General features: G+C 32.7%; 3 protein-coding genes across 4 annotated transcripts; 1 reads left to right on the top strand and 2 right to left on the bottom strand.

Moving 5' to 3' along the window:
* Positions 1 to 3,166: 3,166 nt before the first annotated feature.
* Positions 3,167 to 5,074, bottom strand: LOC133796591 (uncharacterized). The gene is made up of 3 exons (XM_062234171.1): positions 4,918 to 5,074; positions 3,669 to 4,644; positions 3,167 to 3,456 (listed from the first exon to the last, which is right to left on the bottom strand). The coding sequence occupies exons 2-3, from the start codon at positions 4,632 to 4,634 to the stop codon at positions 3,451 to 3,453; spliced, it is 972 nt and encodes a 323-aa protein (XP_062090155.1). The 5' UTR covers positions 4,635 to 4,644; positions 4,918 to 5,074; the 3' UTR covers positions 3,167 to 3,450.
* Positions 5,075 to 7,688: 2,614 nt separating this feature from the next.
* Positions 7,689 to 10,795, top strand: LOC133796590 (eukaryotic translation initiation factor 6-2). Of its 2 annotated transcripts, none has more exons than XM_062234170.1 (8): positions 7,689 to 7,867; positions 9,225 to 9,297; positions 9,378 to 9,474; positions 9,555 to 9,640; positions 9,752 to 9,796; positions 9,930 to 10,060; positions 10,172 to 10,282; positions 10,389 to 10,795. In XM_062234170.1, exons 2-8 carry the CDS (start codon positions 9,288 to 9,290, stop codon positions 10,644 to 10,646), a joined length of 738 nt encoding a protein of 245 aa, XP_062090154.1. In that variant the 5' UTR covers positions 7,689 to 7,867; positions 9,225 to 9,287; the 3' UTR covers positions 10,647 to 10,795. The 2 variants fall into 2 exon arrangements, with proteins under 2 accessions (XP_062090154.1, XP_062090153.1); XM_062234169.1 differs by having other exon boundaries at positions 7,689 to 7,871.
* A 30-nt stretch (positions 10,796 to 10,825) lies between these two features.
* LOC133796589 (RAP domain-containing protein, chloroplastic) lies at positions 10,826 to 13,290 on the bottom strand. Its single transcript, XM_062234168.1, has 3 exons — positions 11,415 to 13,290; positions 11,181 to 11,263; positions 10,826 to 11,072 (listed from the first exon to the last, which is right to left on the bottom strand). Exons 1-3 carry the CDS (start codon positions 13,171 to 13,173, stop codon positions 10,989 to 10,991), a joined length of 1,926 nt encoding a protein of 641 aa, XP_062090152.1. The 5' UTR covers positions 13,174 to 13,290; the 3' UTR covers positions 10,826 to 10,988.
* Between the last annotated feature and the right edge of the window lie 3,681 nt (positions 13,291 to 16,971).

Raw genomic sequence — 16,971 nt, 5'->3', positions numbered from 1 at the left:
CTAAATTTATCGTGAAGGTAACTAGTTATAGCTAGGTCTGAAGAAAAAAAATTAGACCTGAAAAAAAGGAACCAGTTGCGATGCGATGGTAACCAGTTACTTTAGCCAGGCCTAGAAAAAAAATAGGATCCAAACAAAAAATCTAAATGCATCATAATCTTAACTGGTTACATGTGGGTTTGAAAAAAAAATTAAGATCTAAAAAAAAAACAATCATCGTGGTACCTAGTTACTTAGTCAAGTATTAAAACAAAATCAAATCTAAAAAAAAAATGAATTGATTGCTATCACAACTGGTTACAGCTAGGTCTAAAAAAAATTAGATATGAATAAAAAGAACTAGTCGCCTTGGTACCTGGTTACTTAAACAGATCTAAAAAAAAGTATATCTAAACAAAAAAACTTGAATAAATCGTGATGGTAATTGATTACAATTAGTGCTGGAAGAAAAAAAAGCATATCTGAAGTGCAAAATTAGATGTGAAAAAGAAGAACAACAACAAATAGAAAAAAGAATAACATTAAAATCAGAAGAAGAAGAAGAAGATTGAATAAGGTAACTAGTTACAGCTAGGTCCACAAAAAACTCAGATCTAAAATCAAAACTAGATTGTGACAGTAACTGGTTACTTAGACAAATGTGAAAAAAAAAACCAAATCTGAAAAAAAAAAAAAGATTTGAACAACAAAGAAGACGAAGAAGAAAAAGAAGAAGAAGAAGAAAAACGCGAAGAAGAAGAAGACAAATCAGAGATAGCGTCGGTGGTGACCGGAGGTACGGCGTCCATTTTTGGTTGCCATTGTGAAATAACTCCCATTGTTGTGAGAGAAAATTGTTAGCTACCATGGTTGTGAGAGAAATCAAGAGAGTGGATGGATGATAGGTGAGGGAGAGAGGAAAGTAAGAGAGAGAGTGTATTTTTATTTATGGTATTTATTTTATAGCAATTTGTGGGATTCCCATATTTTAAACTTTTTTTTCCCTAAAATTACCATATTTTGTGGCATAAGTTTTATGCCCATAAATATAGAAAGCAACTTGTTTTTACCTATATTTTTGTAAAGTACCCATAGAAATTCATGAGCTTCAATGGGCTAAGTATAAATTTGACTCGAGGAAATTACACCATATATGAGATTTTTTCTTAAACGTTGAAAAATATGACATTTTTTTTCCTTAAGTTTTTTATGACATTTTTTTTTTTTACATTTTTATAGGAGTTTTTTCCCCATATATTTATAAAATTTTATTTGTATACCATATTTTATCTTTTATACATTTTTAGTAGTTTGTTTTGATATGTTTTGAGATTATTTTTATAATTTAATCTATTTGTATTATTTTTTATCATTCATATTTTTAAAATTTTTTTTTTACATAATTCTTTGAAGAAAAAAAATATTGAGACCTTCATCACCATACATTTTATTCCCATTTATTCTTCTTTTCTTCCATTTTTTATCTTGTTTGATCAATATTTTATCTGCAGTAACTGGTTACACTTTCAAAACAATTTTGATTTTTTTTTGTGATAGTAATTCTGTACCACTATCAATTTTTTTTAGTGATGTGTGGTAACTGATTATAACAATAAAAAATAGTTTTATTTTTATGGGATGTTGTAGTAACTAGTTACAGCTATAAAAATAATTTTGATGTTTTTAGTAATGTACCATTATCAAAATATCAACTGAATTGTAACCGATTACTTAGTGAGATTTGGAAAAAAAAACTGATATGAAAAAAATAAACTAAATTGATTGCGAATGTAACTGGTTATAGCTAGGTTTGAAAAACAAAATATATATAAAAAAAATGAACTAGTTGCAATTGTAACCGATTACTTAGCCAGATGTGGAAACAAATAAGATCACAAATAAAAAAGCTAAACTATTCATAATCGTACCTGGTTATATATTCAGATCTAAAAAAAAAAATCAATCGCCATGGTATCTGTTTACTTAGTCAGGTGTGAAAACAAAATCAGATCTAAACAAATAAATCTAAATTAATCGTGATTGTAACTGGTTACAGCTAGATCTAAAAAAAATCAGATATGAACAAAAAGAATCAGGTGTCATTGTACCCGATTACTTAAACAAAAAATCTAAAAATCAGAACAGATCGTGACTGTGACCTGTTATAGTTAGGTTTAGAAGTAAAAAAATTAAATATGAAATGCAAAATCATATTTGAAATGACAAAACGAGATGTGAAAAAGAAGAAAAACAACAAAAATAAAAATAAAACTAGATCTGAAGTAGAAGAAGAAGAAGAAGAAGAAGAACTAGAGGGGCGAAGGTACGTCGCAGTCAAGAGCGGGGGCAGAGGTGCGTCGTCGTCGTCGGGGGCGGGGGCGGGGGCGGGGGCGGGGGCGGAGGGAGCATCACCGACGGAGGGCTGAGATGAGAGAACCAAATGGGAGAGGAGAGAGGAAGAAATAATAAGAGAGAGAGAGAGATGTAGTGATAGAGAGTTTTGTGTATTTATGATTATAGTAATTTATTTTTTTTATTCTATGAAATTACCATATTTTAAACTTTTTTTTAAAACTTACTATATAATTATTTTTTTCCCATAAATATAAAAACTATGTTTATTTATTTCTCATTAGACTTAAAGTATTTACAAATGGGCTTATAGATAATTGGGCTAACCTCTTCCTTATTTGGGCCTTGATCTGATTTAATTACTTTAAGTTGTTTGGACACTGAGGCTTGAGCCATGTTCTTTCATTTCATATGATATTTACCCTGTAATACTAGTGGAAATTACATATAGATTTTTTTTCTGTTTTTTCTTTTTTATATAAATATAGTTTAGTATTTAGGAGCCCAACTAATATAATTTGAAAAAAAGTATGTAAGTGATACAAAATTAACTTTTAGGATCTTAGTATTATAAAGAATTAAAAAAACTTTACCAATTAATACTCATAAAAACACCCTCTCTACATATAATGTCCTCCCTATCCCTATATTGAATAAAATACCTAGGTTTAAGAGTACGTTGTAGGAAGGAAATATATAAGAAATTATGAGAGTATGATGATTCAGAAGCTAGAAAGGCTAACAGCACCAGTGGTGTTGAATACTATATAAAATTGACTTATTATTATCAATCAATTGTGAGAAGTTATGTGCGAAATAGCAACACTGTTCAAAATCACAGTAAATAACACATAACAGTATCATATAATAGAGAGTTGAAACACTGATATTAAATGTGCATAGAGATTGGATAGCATAACAGCATCAGAATCAGAAGATTGAAAACCAACCAATCAACCATAAGCCACATTGCAATGTCTATGACTCACCCAAATACAAAACAGAAGAAGAAACGACCAATAATTCTGCCAACTGCCCCTCGCATACATTGAATATTTTAACCAACCTTCTTCAACCTATTCATTATTGTCGGCACTACCCACACAACAAATTCCTCTTCTACTCCTGCACGTACGTACGTACGGATACAAATTAGTTTAAATTATTAGTAATCTTATCACTGTACTTGTATTGATATATCAAGTAATAAGACTTGTAAAAACTCAGACTAATTAAGTGAATATATGTGCATGTGTCTACAGTACAGCAAGACAGACAGACTTGTATAAAAATGTTTTAAGTTAGGAAAGTGTAGAACAGAACAAATAATGGCTAACCTCATCATCGTCGTCGTCGTCTCCGCCATCTTCCTTGTTCTTCTTGAGACGGGTAGTACCACCCTCTTTGACGATGGGCAACTTCATTGCTCCAAAGGGTGTGTCCACATCGATATGTCCTTTAATTGTGTAACCAGTGCCCTTTCCTCGAATCATGTCCCACATAGCAGAGCCAAAGTCCTTAGGCCTGAATGTGATGGGCACGTCAATGGTAGTGATGCCAGTCTTCTCCATTTTGGCAGACTTGGAGAGTTGCGCACCGCCAATGCTGACATCAGATAGCCAAACCTCATAGTCGAGTGTGTTGAGGCAGAGATCGAAGTCATTCTTGTTCTCCAATTTCAAGTGGAGGACGGCAACAGTTTCTTCGAAGGAGAATCTCTGAAAGCGAATCTTCTCGAGATCAACATCAGGCTTGTAAGGAATGGGGATCTCTCCGGTCTTCTCAAGGGGGAGAGTGAGCCTTCCGAAGACTGGAACATCAACAATGAGGTCGACCTTGATCTTGTAGGGGATGATGCTTCCGGGCTGAATGTCGTCGTAGGTGCTCTTGATGTCGTCGTAGATGAGAGTGAGAGGGATTGTGACAGTCTCCTCCCCATGGGCATGGATGGTACCCGCATCGGGGATCAAGCCAGAGATGAGCTTCCTGGCATCACTCTCGATCAGGTAGTTGATGTCAACGAGAGGGATGGGGACTGGGTTAGGGTTCTTGATGAGGACATCGACGACGATGTCGGCCTTCTCCAGATTGATGGAAGGGATGTGAATGGCGGTGACATCAGCGGTGGGCTTCCCAAATCCGATGGCTTCCTCGATTTTCTCGCCGATATCGTGAATGAAGTCCTTGACCTTGTCAATGAAGCCAGTGCCCTTGTTCCCCTCATCTTTATCATTATTATTATCATCATCTCCTCCTTTCTTAATTCCTCTATCAGATACTTCTGGGTTATCGGAAGAAGCCATATGTATATATCTAAACCCAAAAAATTGCAAACAAACAACTAGTTAGAATTATTATAAATTTTGTTTGTATGTGTTCTAAATACAACATTGAATAACTGATGAGGGAAACTGCTAGTGTGGTATGAAAACGGATTCAATTAGATCCGAACAAGTATATACATATGTAAAGGGGAATTAATTGGATCTGAAAAAGCATGCGCCTTTGGTTTGATTTGATGAATCAGAAAAAGGAATCGAAGAAGAGGACAGATGCGATCATATGATCATACAAAAACATACATACCTGAGAGAAAGAGAAAGAGATCAGAGACTGAGTGAGTGAGAGGGATCAGAAAGAAAGAGAAAAGGCTGTGTTATTTGGAGTGCAGTTGTGGTGGTGGTGGTGAGTTGTTGATTTTGTTTTTGTTTGATAAAGTAATACTATGTATGACTCCCTCTCTCTCCTCTAACAACAATAATAACATTAAATAAATCATCAAATCATTGACTTACTACTACATAGAAAGTTAAAAACACAAAAAACGTGTTACCATTACCCCTTATAATGACATTTTTTAATAAGAATTTGACTAAAGATATTTTTACTTGAACCAAAATATTATTTTACTTTTATTTAAACAATTAAATTTATTTAAAATGAGTTTCACTATTTTAAAAAATATGACACATTATTAGTTAGTGTATTGTTTTGGAACACATCATTATTCTAAAAAATTTCCAAATATGTAATACCACTTTAGTCTTAAGTTTTATCTTAACAAGCGATCAATCATTCTGGATAATTATTTTGTTAAATGATAATTCATACATTATATTTTGCGAAAAATACATTATATTTACACCAAAATTTGATGAAAACACCCTATTTTTATAAAAAATTAATATAAAATATTTATTTTTTCAAGTTATGCTCATATTTTTCTATTTTTTTTCCTTTTTCAGATTCTAAAAAATACATATAAATAATATATATTTTAAATATTTAAATAAAATAAAAATTAAACACAATAAAAATATAAAAACTTATTAAAAAAAGTTTTTTCTAAAAAAATTATACATTATTTTAAAAAAATATATGAAAACAAGATAAAAAAAATTATTAAAATTGACATAAAAAGAATTTAAAAAATGTCAAAATAATATTGAGAAAACGTGTTTAAAATTAATTATTAATGGGGTGTCTATACATATTTTTGGGGTGCAAATATAATAACTTTTTGCAAAACATATCAAAATAATACCATCAAGCATGTTTTACTCAAGCAATTTTTTAGTAAGACACAAATGTCCTTGTGTTTTTAATTAATTAAATAATTAAAAATAGATTTTAAAATAAAAATTAATTTTAAAAAATATAAATTTATATACCATTTCTTCAATTTTTAGGTATGGTGGCCATGGATCTGAAGCTGGAGGACTCACCGGAGATGGAGGCTTCTCCTTCGTTTTCTCACTTTCTCAGTGGCTTCACTGTCACACACCTATCCCAGCCCCGACCTTAACCATGGACATAGCTTCAGATCTCACCGCACCTAGCCCAGCCAAGGAGACCAAAGCCAATTGTCTCTCAATTCCACTTTTGCGCCACCCTTAGTTCTTGACGCACCAACCACCAGTTTGGTCCCATATCAGTAGCTTCGTCTTAGGTGCTCTCCCTCCTGAAGCTGCAGATATGATGAAAGGTTGGGCGATACTTTTATGGGTTTGAGTCATCAGACGGTCGAGACTCTTTTTGAGGATGGGGCAGACTGGGTTGATTGGGAAAATGCAGGATGGTCGAAGCTTTCTTTGAGATTGAAGGCAAAGTGGATTGGAGGTGAAGGGTGGCAAAAGTGCTATGCTATTTTTTGCAAGTCCCAACTGAGCTGGCGAGAGGTGAGGTTGGAGTTGTAGATTTGGTGAAAGGTCATCAAAGGTGAGGTACGGGGCTTGGGTTGGTAGGGACCAATTTGCCCAAAAAGAAAGTTGGGGGACCAACTTGCCAAAACACGTAAAGTTTAAGAACTTCTCCTACAAATAACTCTTTTATTTAATACAAGTATATAATTATTTTTTAAAATATTTATGTAATTGTATATTGCATAATACTATTTTGAACCATGCATTTTACTTGGTTACTCGCTGGACTTCACGTTTTAAAAAATAGACTTTTGGATCTCGTATTTCTTAAAGAAGTTAAAAATAGGTCATTAAAACCAATTTTGGTCAAACAAAATTTAATATAACATAAATACCCCCACTTTTATACATTATTTAATTAAAAAAAATAAATACTAATTTGAACCTTATGTTTTGGTTGAACATGTGTTTGGACCGTATATTTTGTTAAATTATATTTTAATCTTTGTGTTTTACAAAATAAATCAAAATAATATTATAGACTCAATTTTTGTCAAAATATTTTCTAATGTAACTAAAATATCCTCAAAATTTTAATAAATATTGAATTTAAATTAACTTTTACAAAATACAAGATCCAAAAATTAATTTTTTTAAAACATTGAGTCCAAATAGGAATTCAATCAAAACATAGTCTAAAATGATATATTATTTTATAATTTTAGTTTATATATTTTTAAAAACTAAATTACTTTTTATTTGTTTTTCTATAGGGATTTTTCCTTTCGTCTTCTTCTATATTATTTGATCTTTTTCTTTTTGTGTGTATTTTTGGTTAAGTTTGTATTCTATTTATAATCTAATAATGTTTTGAAGCTTATTGATTATCGTTTTTGTTGTACCCAAAATTCGTCGTGAAAAGCCAACTCGCAAGGTATTGGGCGAGAAATCTTGAAGACGGTAATCTTGTAAGAATGGCTACTCGCGTAGTATAACAAGAGAATACCCCAGAAGACAACCTCGCAACAACAAAAGGACCACGCAAAAACTACAGAAATAACATTTTCAAAACCATACAAAATAATTAAAAAATAAAAATAAAAAAGTAATTATTTTAAAAAAAATATAATTCTTTTGATTTTGACAGTTGGGCTGATTGTATTTTCTAGGCCCAAGTCCAACCCAACCTAATATCAATTCACTCTCGTTCATTTCATTCATCACTCTCTTTATTCCCCTCCCAAGCCGCCACCACATTCTAACTAGCGAACCCGCCGTGTTCGCTCTCAGCCACCGAGCCGCCGCCACCACGAACCACCGCGATTGCCACCATCTTCCGCCACTTCGGTCCACAGACCACGGCACAGGCTCCACCGCATTCCGAGTAGCTTGTAGTAGGTATTTTTCAGCCTAAATGATTTAATTTTTATGTCATACTTATTCTTATAAAGTGGCTCAGAGAAGTGATATGGGGTTTCTATGCGATGAATCGTTTATATATATGTACTACTTATTTATAAGTCCAACAGGGAATGTGTGGAATTTAACAAATGGGGTTCTACAAAATAATCAGAAAAAGATTGATCTTTATGCTAACTTAGTCAATATATTTATTAAAGATTGTAAAAAACAATTAATTCTTTATGCTAACTTAGTAAATATATTTATTAAGGATTGTAAAAAAGAATTGTTCTTTGTTGTATTTGTTTGCATGTTTAATGACTGTTTGTTAAATAAAAGGTTGCGTGGCTGTATACTAATCGCTTGCAAACTGGTTTACGACTTGCAAATTGTGATTTGTTCATGTGATGTTTTGGGTAACTCAAGTGCCGTAAAAGTCCTTATTTACAGAGTTTTCTTTGTCTGTGAAAGGAAAAGAGGAAACTGCACCATGTTCAGTTTGTTGTTTATTGACAATAGTTTATGAATTCTATGTGTTTGATTTTGGGTTGAAATATGATCTTACATGTTTAAATTATGTTTTGGGTACATCATATTTTTCGCTCTAAATCTCTCTCAGATTCACACACACCCACACTATGTAATGTTTAAAAACCTGATGAAAGAAAGAGCAGCGATTGAGTTTTCTAGTCGAAAACAGTACTTTTTATGCAGCTCTAAATATACATTATACATATTTTTCATGCAGAAGAGAAAAATATATAAAACAAAAAATACAGAGAGACGTTGGAAACTTTGTCTGGTTTTTTGCATTATATAGAGTTTTTTTTTTATCTTTCAAGTAATTCTCTCTGTTATGTAAAGAGTTTTACATTCTAGGTCTTTTTACAGTGGGATGATTAGCTATTATCCAATTCTTAATTTTTTTCGTACTTTCTTTTTGATAGTTGGGTTTGTGATAATTAGTTTATAATGTTTAGTTCTAAGATTTAACATTTTAGGAATTGTGTTTATGTGTAGACAGTAGACCTTATCTCATTCTTTAATAATATGAATATGTGATAATAACCACGATACATAACATATATAACTATATATTAATTAGTTTGTTGCAGTGAAACTCCGGATAGTGATAGTTCAAAGGGAACAAAACAAATAATAATAATAAAAATGGTTGTGCGTTTTAGTTTTTTTTAATATCAGATCATGCACTTGTACTAGTGGTGTATTCAATGCAAATTTTCTATACACACAAAAGTTAAATGTTGATTAATACTAAACATTCTGAGACATGGACTTCTTCCTCTCTTAATAATGTTTCTCATGAAAAAATATGCTCATCTTTGACAGATTGGATCCGACAACTCAAACCTGCACAAACCCGTTTCATTTCGTGTGATCAAGCAACTGAACATGGCCGTCCGTGAGTTCTTTTCTACCTTTTCTTTTTCTTTATTTGTAAGATTCATTAATTTAGTTTGCTAACATATGCTGAACTTGAAGGTCTTCAATTCGAGAACTCGTGCGAAATTGGGGTATTTTCCAAGCTCACGAATGCCTACTGTTTGGTTGCCATAGGAGGTTCTGAGAATTTCTATAGGTATGATTAGATTTTTGATTTTTTGTTTGTTTAATTTATATATGAAAATTATTAAAGTAAATACGAATTATTAACAACAGCACTTTCGAGTCGGAGCTGGCTGATGTGATTCCTGTGGTGAAGACCTCCATCTCCGGCACTCGCATCATTGGTCGCCTTTGCGCTGGTTGGTTCCTTTGTCCCCCTTACTAATGAAAAAGTTTTTGAGTAATTTATGTTTGTTTGCTTGTTTCTCATCATCGATTGCATCCTTAATTTATATTCTACAAACATTCAGGTAACAAAAATGGGCTTCTCGTGCCTCATAATACCACCGACCAAGGTACTTATGCTACTTCCTGTCTTCATAACTTAGCAGTACATTTTGTATATATATATATTTATATATATATGCAAAATTCATAGCATGAACAGCAATGATTATGTTTCTAATTATAATTAATTTTGTATTATAGAGCTCCAGCACCTGAGAAATAGTCTACCTGATCAAGTTGTTGTTCAGCGCATAGAAGAGAAACTATCTGCTCTTGGGAATTGTATAGCATGCAATGACCATGTGGCTCTCACACACACCGATCTTGACAAGGTGTTGCTCGCTATTATTGTCTTTGTGTTACTATTAACAACTCTTTTTATGTGTCTTGAGCTACAGCTACAGCTACTCTCAATGTTCCCTTTTTGTGCCAAACTTTGTCAGGAAACTGAAGAAATGATAGCAGATGTTCTTGGAGTAGAAGTTTTTAGGCAGACGATTGCCGGGAATATTCTTGTTGGCAGCTACTGTACCTTCTCCAATAGAGGTGGCTTGGTAATGAGAAATCCTACTTTTCCAGGCTTGGTATTTGTATTTGAAGGCTTTTAACAACTCTTTCTATTAAAATTTAAAACAATTAAAATGCTGATTGCCTACGCAGGTTCACCCCCATACATCTGTTGAAGACTTGGACGAACTTTCAACACTTCTTCAAGTTCCTTTGGTTGCTGGGACGGTCAACCGGGGGAGTGAAGTGATTGCGGCTGGCATGACGGTGAACGACTGGACGGCCTTCTGTGGCTCAGACACCACTGCAACCGAACTCTCTGTAATAGAGAGTGTCTTCAAGTTGAGGGAGGCACAACCTAGCGCTATTGTGGATGAAATGAGAAAATCTTTGATCGATACCTATGTCTGATTTTTTTTTTTAATTCGCGTTTGATCGCTAGCAATGTTTGAAATATCGACACTTAATTTATGACAATGGTTGTTACTTTTTGAATTATGTTTTGAAGCTCTTCTGGTTGCTCTGTTAACTTGTTATAAAAGAAATTTTTAGGTGGAAAATGTAATGTGTAAATATTATTTTGTTACAAGTTATTCAATCCTGAAAACTTCTTTTACTCTTTCTCGGAGGGTTACAAATATATTGCTGTACTTGAAAGAGGAAGCAACATCATATTCAAAAAAATCAATATAAACTGCTAAAATACTATCCTAGAATGGTAGAATCTGGCGTGCTTTTTCTTCTCTTCTCGGTTTATTGATCTCGATCAGCCAAATAGTCTTGAAGAATTTTTCTTAGGTAGTCTAGCATTTCGAACTCACCCTCAAGTTCTTCCCACTGCATTGCGGCAAACAAGTAGTTTCTTAATTTATGAGACAAACAAATATACAACGAAAAAGTATGAACAAGTATACATGTACATATGTTGATTGAATTGAAACTCACCTCTTGATGGGACAGTGATACCACTTTCCATCCGGCAGCAGTTATGTAGCGGCGTTTGAGCATCGTGTGTCCCAAAGGAACCACTGCAGGAGCACAAGGAAACAGAAAACAATTAGAAAGTGCAGAAAGAAGCAAAGCCATTCCTTCCATTTAGAATGATTTATTTAGTTTAAGTCGTATATATCATAGAATTCTATAGAGAAGAAGGAAAGGAAGGAAACCAAACAAACCCACATGTATTCCTTGAGAAGTGAGTTGGACCATCAATCTCCAATGCAATCTTCTTATCGGCCAAAACGGCATCCAGGGTGTACCCATCCACATCATATTCTTTTGACCATTCCAGGCCTGTGCTGGTGAGAAGGCGAGCAACCTCCTTTTGAAAAGAGGAAGTTACTTTCTGATTAAACCTTTTAGTCTTTCCAGCACGACTGATTTTCTCCTCCAGATTTGTCCCCAGAGACAACTGAAGATGGGGGCACTCCAGCTTCAAGCATTGGTTCACAAGTTGAACCTGAGAAGCAAACATCATATCCTCCCTATACTGTTCTGATATCCTTTGCCCCTCAAACTGGGCCAGAGTTGTCCAAACCGAGGAAAAGAAACTCCTTTCCATTTGTCCTAAAACAGCATACGACCAGGCAATGCTTCCAAGCTGATCCCGGCTTAAACTCAGGTCTCCAGTGCAGACATTATCTAGAGATCCCAACAAATCATCCGCAGGCTCGAACAAAGCAGCAAAAGCCCAGAGCAGCTGAGCAAGCTCTTGCTCCTGAAACGTGTGAATTATTTGGGATGCCCGCCTCGACAATTCGGAGAAGAGAGCAGGAGCGGAATGCCTCATGGAAGCAAAAGCCCCTGCAACATTGGCCACATTCTGGGAATTGAATTCCCCTACTTTGGTCAAGGCCACCTCCGCAACTCTATCCATTTCGGACAAGTAAAGCAGATCACCCCCAATCTTGGACAAGGCCCATGAAATGTTGGAAACACCCTGAGGAGAGCACTCAGGCAGCACTGTCATTGCCAAACCCACAAGCATGGACATGTCTCTTTGACGAGCAAAAGCCAACCTTCGCGTTTCCATCAACGAAACTTTTTCCATGTTCTTAGCAATTCGATGAAGGGCAGTGGCAATGTTCAAAGGAGTGAGAGGTGAGGGGCTCAGGCCTTTTTCAACAGCCGTAATGACCTCCCAAGTAACCTCCAACACTTGGTCCGCAGTGTGTGCTTCTATAATTGCTCTGTTCAAGTTGATTTCCTCTCTGCGATTAGATGGCCCCGGCCCCGGCCCCGGCCCCGGCCTAGAGAGTTGGGATAGCCTCTGAGCGAGCACTTGCATTGTCTTACCCTTCCTTTCTTCGAACACCCCTCCTGCAAGAGTGCTTACAGTTCTCCTTAAATCATCATCACCATTGGATTCGTCGTCGTCGTCGTCATCGTCGTCGTCGTCGTCCTCCTCCTCCTCATCATCATCATCATCACTGAAGTTGCCATCGCCAGCTGGGAAATCAAAGTCTTGTAGCTTGCCTTTCTTGACGATTTTGGTGGCCTTCTTTTTCTTGTTCTTGTTCTTCTTCTTCTTCTTGACGGTGACCAAATCTTCCATGGTACGAGAGAGGCCTCTGGCCTCGATGGATTTGAGAGCAATCTTCCTGGCCCTGACACACCAATCCATCTCAGTGTCGATCTTAATGTCATCACAGTGTTTCCTCTGCAGTTTCTTTCTCTTCTTGGGAGCCTGGAAAGCCAAAGGGTCAAGCTCTCCAAGAAACTCCAACTCCCAGTCGAGGTCGTCTTGTTTATCGTTATCATTAAGAGACGCAGAGACACGAATAATAGGACCTAAACCCTCCAAAACCCCTGTTCTTCTTCTCAAAGTAATCGGAGGAACATAAACCCTCTTCGGAAGTGGAGGCATAGTGAAGGTTTTGAAACAAGTTTGGTGATGGTGAGGGAAGAAGAAGCTGCTGCTGCTCCTTATTGCTTCCATATTGCCCACACTGTGTGTGTACTTGACAACTAAGAACTGGGAGAACTGAGAATTGGATTGGAAATCTATTATCCGTATGTAAGTTAGAGAGTGTTTACTCAAAGAGGGTGTTTTGCTTCCTAAGTTAAAAATAGTTTTTCGTTTTTAAAAACTAAAAATAGTTTTTTTGAAAACAAGTAGGTGTTTAGTATTGTTTTAAAAAAATATTTTTTAAAAACAAAGTTACAAAAAAATAAGAAATTTTGAAAACAAACCGTTAGGTAAAATTTTTGTTTTTGAATTTTTTAAACACAAAAATGGAAATATTATTTTATTTTTGTTTTTTTATTTTTAAAAAATAAAAATATGTTTGGTAATTATTTTTGTTTTTTGTTTTTAAAAATAAAAAATATTAAATGCTTTTGATAATTTTTATTTTTATTTTTTGTTTAAGAATATAAAGTGTTGTTTTGAAGATAGAAAAAATAAAAGAAATGAAAAAAATTGAAAACTGTTTAAAAAAAATTAAAATTGAAAAAATTCTATTTTCAAAATTTATTAAATTTTAATTAAAGTTTTAAAAAATAGTAAATAAAAATACAGTTGCCAAACATATTTTATGTTTAATTGTCAAATTTTTAATTAATTAAATAATTGATTTTTCTTGTTAGCAATTTTTTTTTCTCCTACCGTTTTTTTAATTATTATTATTATTATTATTATCTCAAATTACTTATTTTAACATCACATTCTCTCTCATCACATTCTCTCCCATCATTTTCTCTCTCCTCCATTTCCCTCTCATCAATTTCTCCATCCTTAGTTTCTCTCTCCTCAATTTCTCTCTCATTACTTTCTCTCAGATCACTTTCCCTCTCCTCACTTTCTCTTCCCTCACCTTCTCTCTCCGCATTTTCTCTTCCCTCACTTTTTCTCACATTAATTTATCTCTCGCCATTTTCTCTCATCACTTATAATGTTATAATTTTCTCTCTCATTGCGTACTATGCCCTTTTTTTCTATGATCATTTTCTCTCACCTCACTTCACTTTCTTTTTCATTATTTCGCATCAGTTTTCATCTTCTCAATTTATCTTTCCTCAAATTTTTTGCCTCACTCTTTCTTTTTCCTCACTTTTTATTTCATATTACTTTATCGCATATTTATTACAAAGATTAAAAGATTTTTCACTTTGTAAATATATTTATTAATTGTTTGTTTAATATTTTTAAAAATTAAAAATTAAAATTAAAAACTGCTTTTAGAAAATATTAGCCAAATACCTATTATTTTTTTAAAACTATAAAAACGGATTTTTGTTCTCATTTCTGAAAATACAATTTTGAAAACAAAAAACAGAAAACAATAACAAATAGGTCTTTTATTGTTCTAAACTCTTTATCGCACTCACATCTCCGGCGCTAAACTATATTTACAATTTCTCTAAAAAAATATATATCTATAAAATCTCTAAAATATATATATATATATATATATAAAATTAACAATTCAATAGTCTTCTTTATAAAATCCATTATTAATTTATAAAATATTATTATTCATTTGTGCAATATTTTGTCAACACTTGCCAATGACATTCAATTAATATTTTGGGTATGCTTTTTTGCACAAATAAATATATTTAAAAAAATTAAAATAATGAGTTTGCCGCTGTCGCATACATATGAGGACTATTCGGTAACACTTCAAAATATAGTTTTTTATTTAATTAAGTAGAAATTTGAAAATTAAATATAAAATGTGTTTGATAACTCTATTTTTATTTATTATTTTTTTTAATTTTAACTAAAATTTATTAAATTTTGAAAATAAAAATTTTTTGCTTTCAAATTTTTTTAAACAGTTTTCATTTTTTCCTTAGATTGTTTTCTTCTATTTTTCAAATCAACACCTCATATTGTTAAACAAAAAATAAAAATAAAAGTTATCAAACACATTTATTATTTTTTGTTTTTAAAAACAAAAAACAAAAATAGTTACCAAATATATTTTTATATTTAAAAAAAAAAAAAAAATTTTATTTTCGTGTTTAAAAAATTAAAAAACAAAAATTTTACGTGTATTAATCTATCTATGTATCTGCAGTCATTTGGTTGGTGCGGTTGTTGTTCTGGTCTGGAATAAAACAAATTAGGTTATTACAATTTTGTTTTAAAGGCACTTCTTCTATTCCTCACTTGTGTTGTTTGAGGGACTAAATCCTTCCTAGATTTTTTAGATTAAGCTATAAGGTTTGTGAACCATCATATCAATTTTTTTTTGTAAAAATTAGTTAAAATATCACTCTACCTTTTGAAACCTATAACCGTTAAAAGGAAAAAAAAATCTTATTTTATCTCTTTACCTCAGAGCTCTATCTGCCAGTTCTCTAAAGCCACTCTTCACTTAATCACAGGTATTCATTTTATTCTTCTTATTCTTTTGATTTTATATTTTTAAGTCTCTTGAATATGATTTATTTTTCCAATCTCTTCTCCTCACACTTTGATTTCTTCCCTCTATCACACCCACAATCATATCTCTCTTAGCTCCAATCTCTCATTCGTCTGTCGAGGTCTCCCTTGGAGCAACTCAGGTGAGGCTTTTAGCAAAAAAAAAAATTTCCTCTGTGGCAAAATTTATTTTGACTGAATTTATTAAGAGTTTGATGGTCCTCGGAATTTGAATTGAGCTTATGTTTCAGCTTATTAGTATTTGTGTGAATGTTGTTTCTTCTTGTGTTGATGAAAGATCAACTCACGTGTTGGCTAAGAGGTCAGATCTTTGTCTTTGAGAATTTTCATGCTTTTTTTTTTTTTTGCACTTTTAGGAGCTTTGCCAGAATTAGAAAAGTAGATAATTGTAGTCAAAAAGTGTGTTTTGAAACAAATTTAGTTTTTTCTTTTCCTAAATAGGAGTTTTTATTCTAAATTTTGATGCAAATTATGCATGATGATACTGACTTGTAAATTAACATTAGTTGGATTTATTATTATTACTTTGATTCTAGAGTCTTACGAAACTAAATGTCAATAGCTAGTTCATATGCAATATTGAAAGTTCTACAGTGTCATAGTCAATTAAATTATTATCCAAAATAAAATCAATGGTTGTGAATAGTTTGAGCTGGAAAATCTATAAATAGTTTCCAACTATTTCTCATTATAGATTTACTCTATATTAATTGAATCTTCCTGATTTCAAATATTTCTTACTTGTTATTAGCTGCTACTTGCAATATAACATATTTAGGCCATGATAAAACATATTTGAGTTATGTATGCTATTTTTTTCGCACTTGTTATTAACTACTTTAAGCAAGTATTTTTTTTATTGAATGGTATATAAGGAGTGTGTAAAACAGAAATATCAATCACAAAAAAATTACAACTAATTAATACTAAATATTTAACCATCTAAATAATCGCATTATCAAATACATTAACAAAAATTATTAATGCTAAATATTCAGTCATTTAATTAATCTAATAGTTAAATACATTGACAAAAATAATTAATGCTAAACATTTTTCCATCTATTTTTTTTTAGATCTAATTAATCTTATTGTAAAGTACATTGACAAAATTAATAAATGCTAAACATTCTCCTATTTATAATTTTTTTTGTTAAATAAATTATAGCTAATACCAGCTATTGAAAGGTGGCAGAGCTCTTGCTGGAAAATGCGAGGGAATGGAACATCCCTTTGTTAAGGGAACTTTTTGGTAATAATCTAGCTGAGAAGATTGCATCAATTCAGATCATGCCAGTGGGTGAAGATGACTGAGCAGTTTGGAAGCTAAAACTAAATGGTTTG

The sequence above is a fragment of the Humulus lupulus genome, chromosome 8, assembly GCF_963169125.1.
Source record: "Humulus lupulus chromosome 8, drHumLupu1.1, whole genome shotgun sequence".
Lineage (NCBI taxonomy): Eukaryota > Viridiplantae > Streptophyta > Magnoliopsida > Rosales > Cannabaceae > Humulus > Humulus lupulus.
Note: the sequence above shows the minus strand (reverse complement) of the source record. Positions and strands in the feature narration are given on the sequence as shown.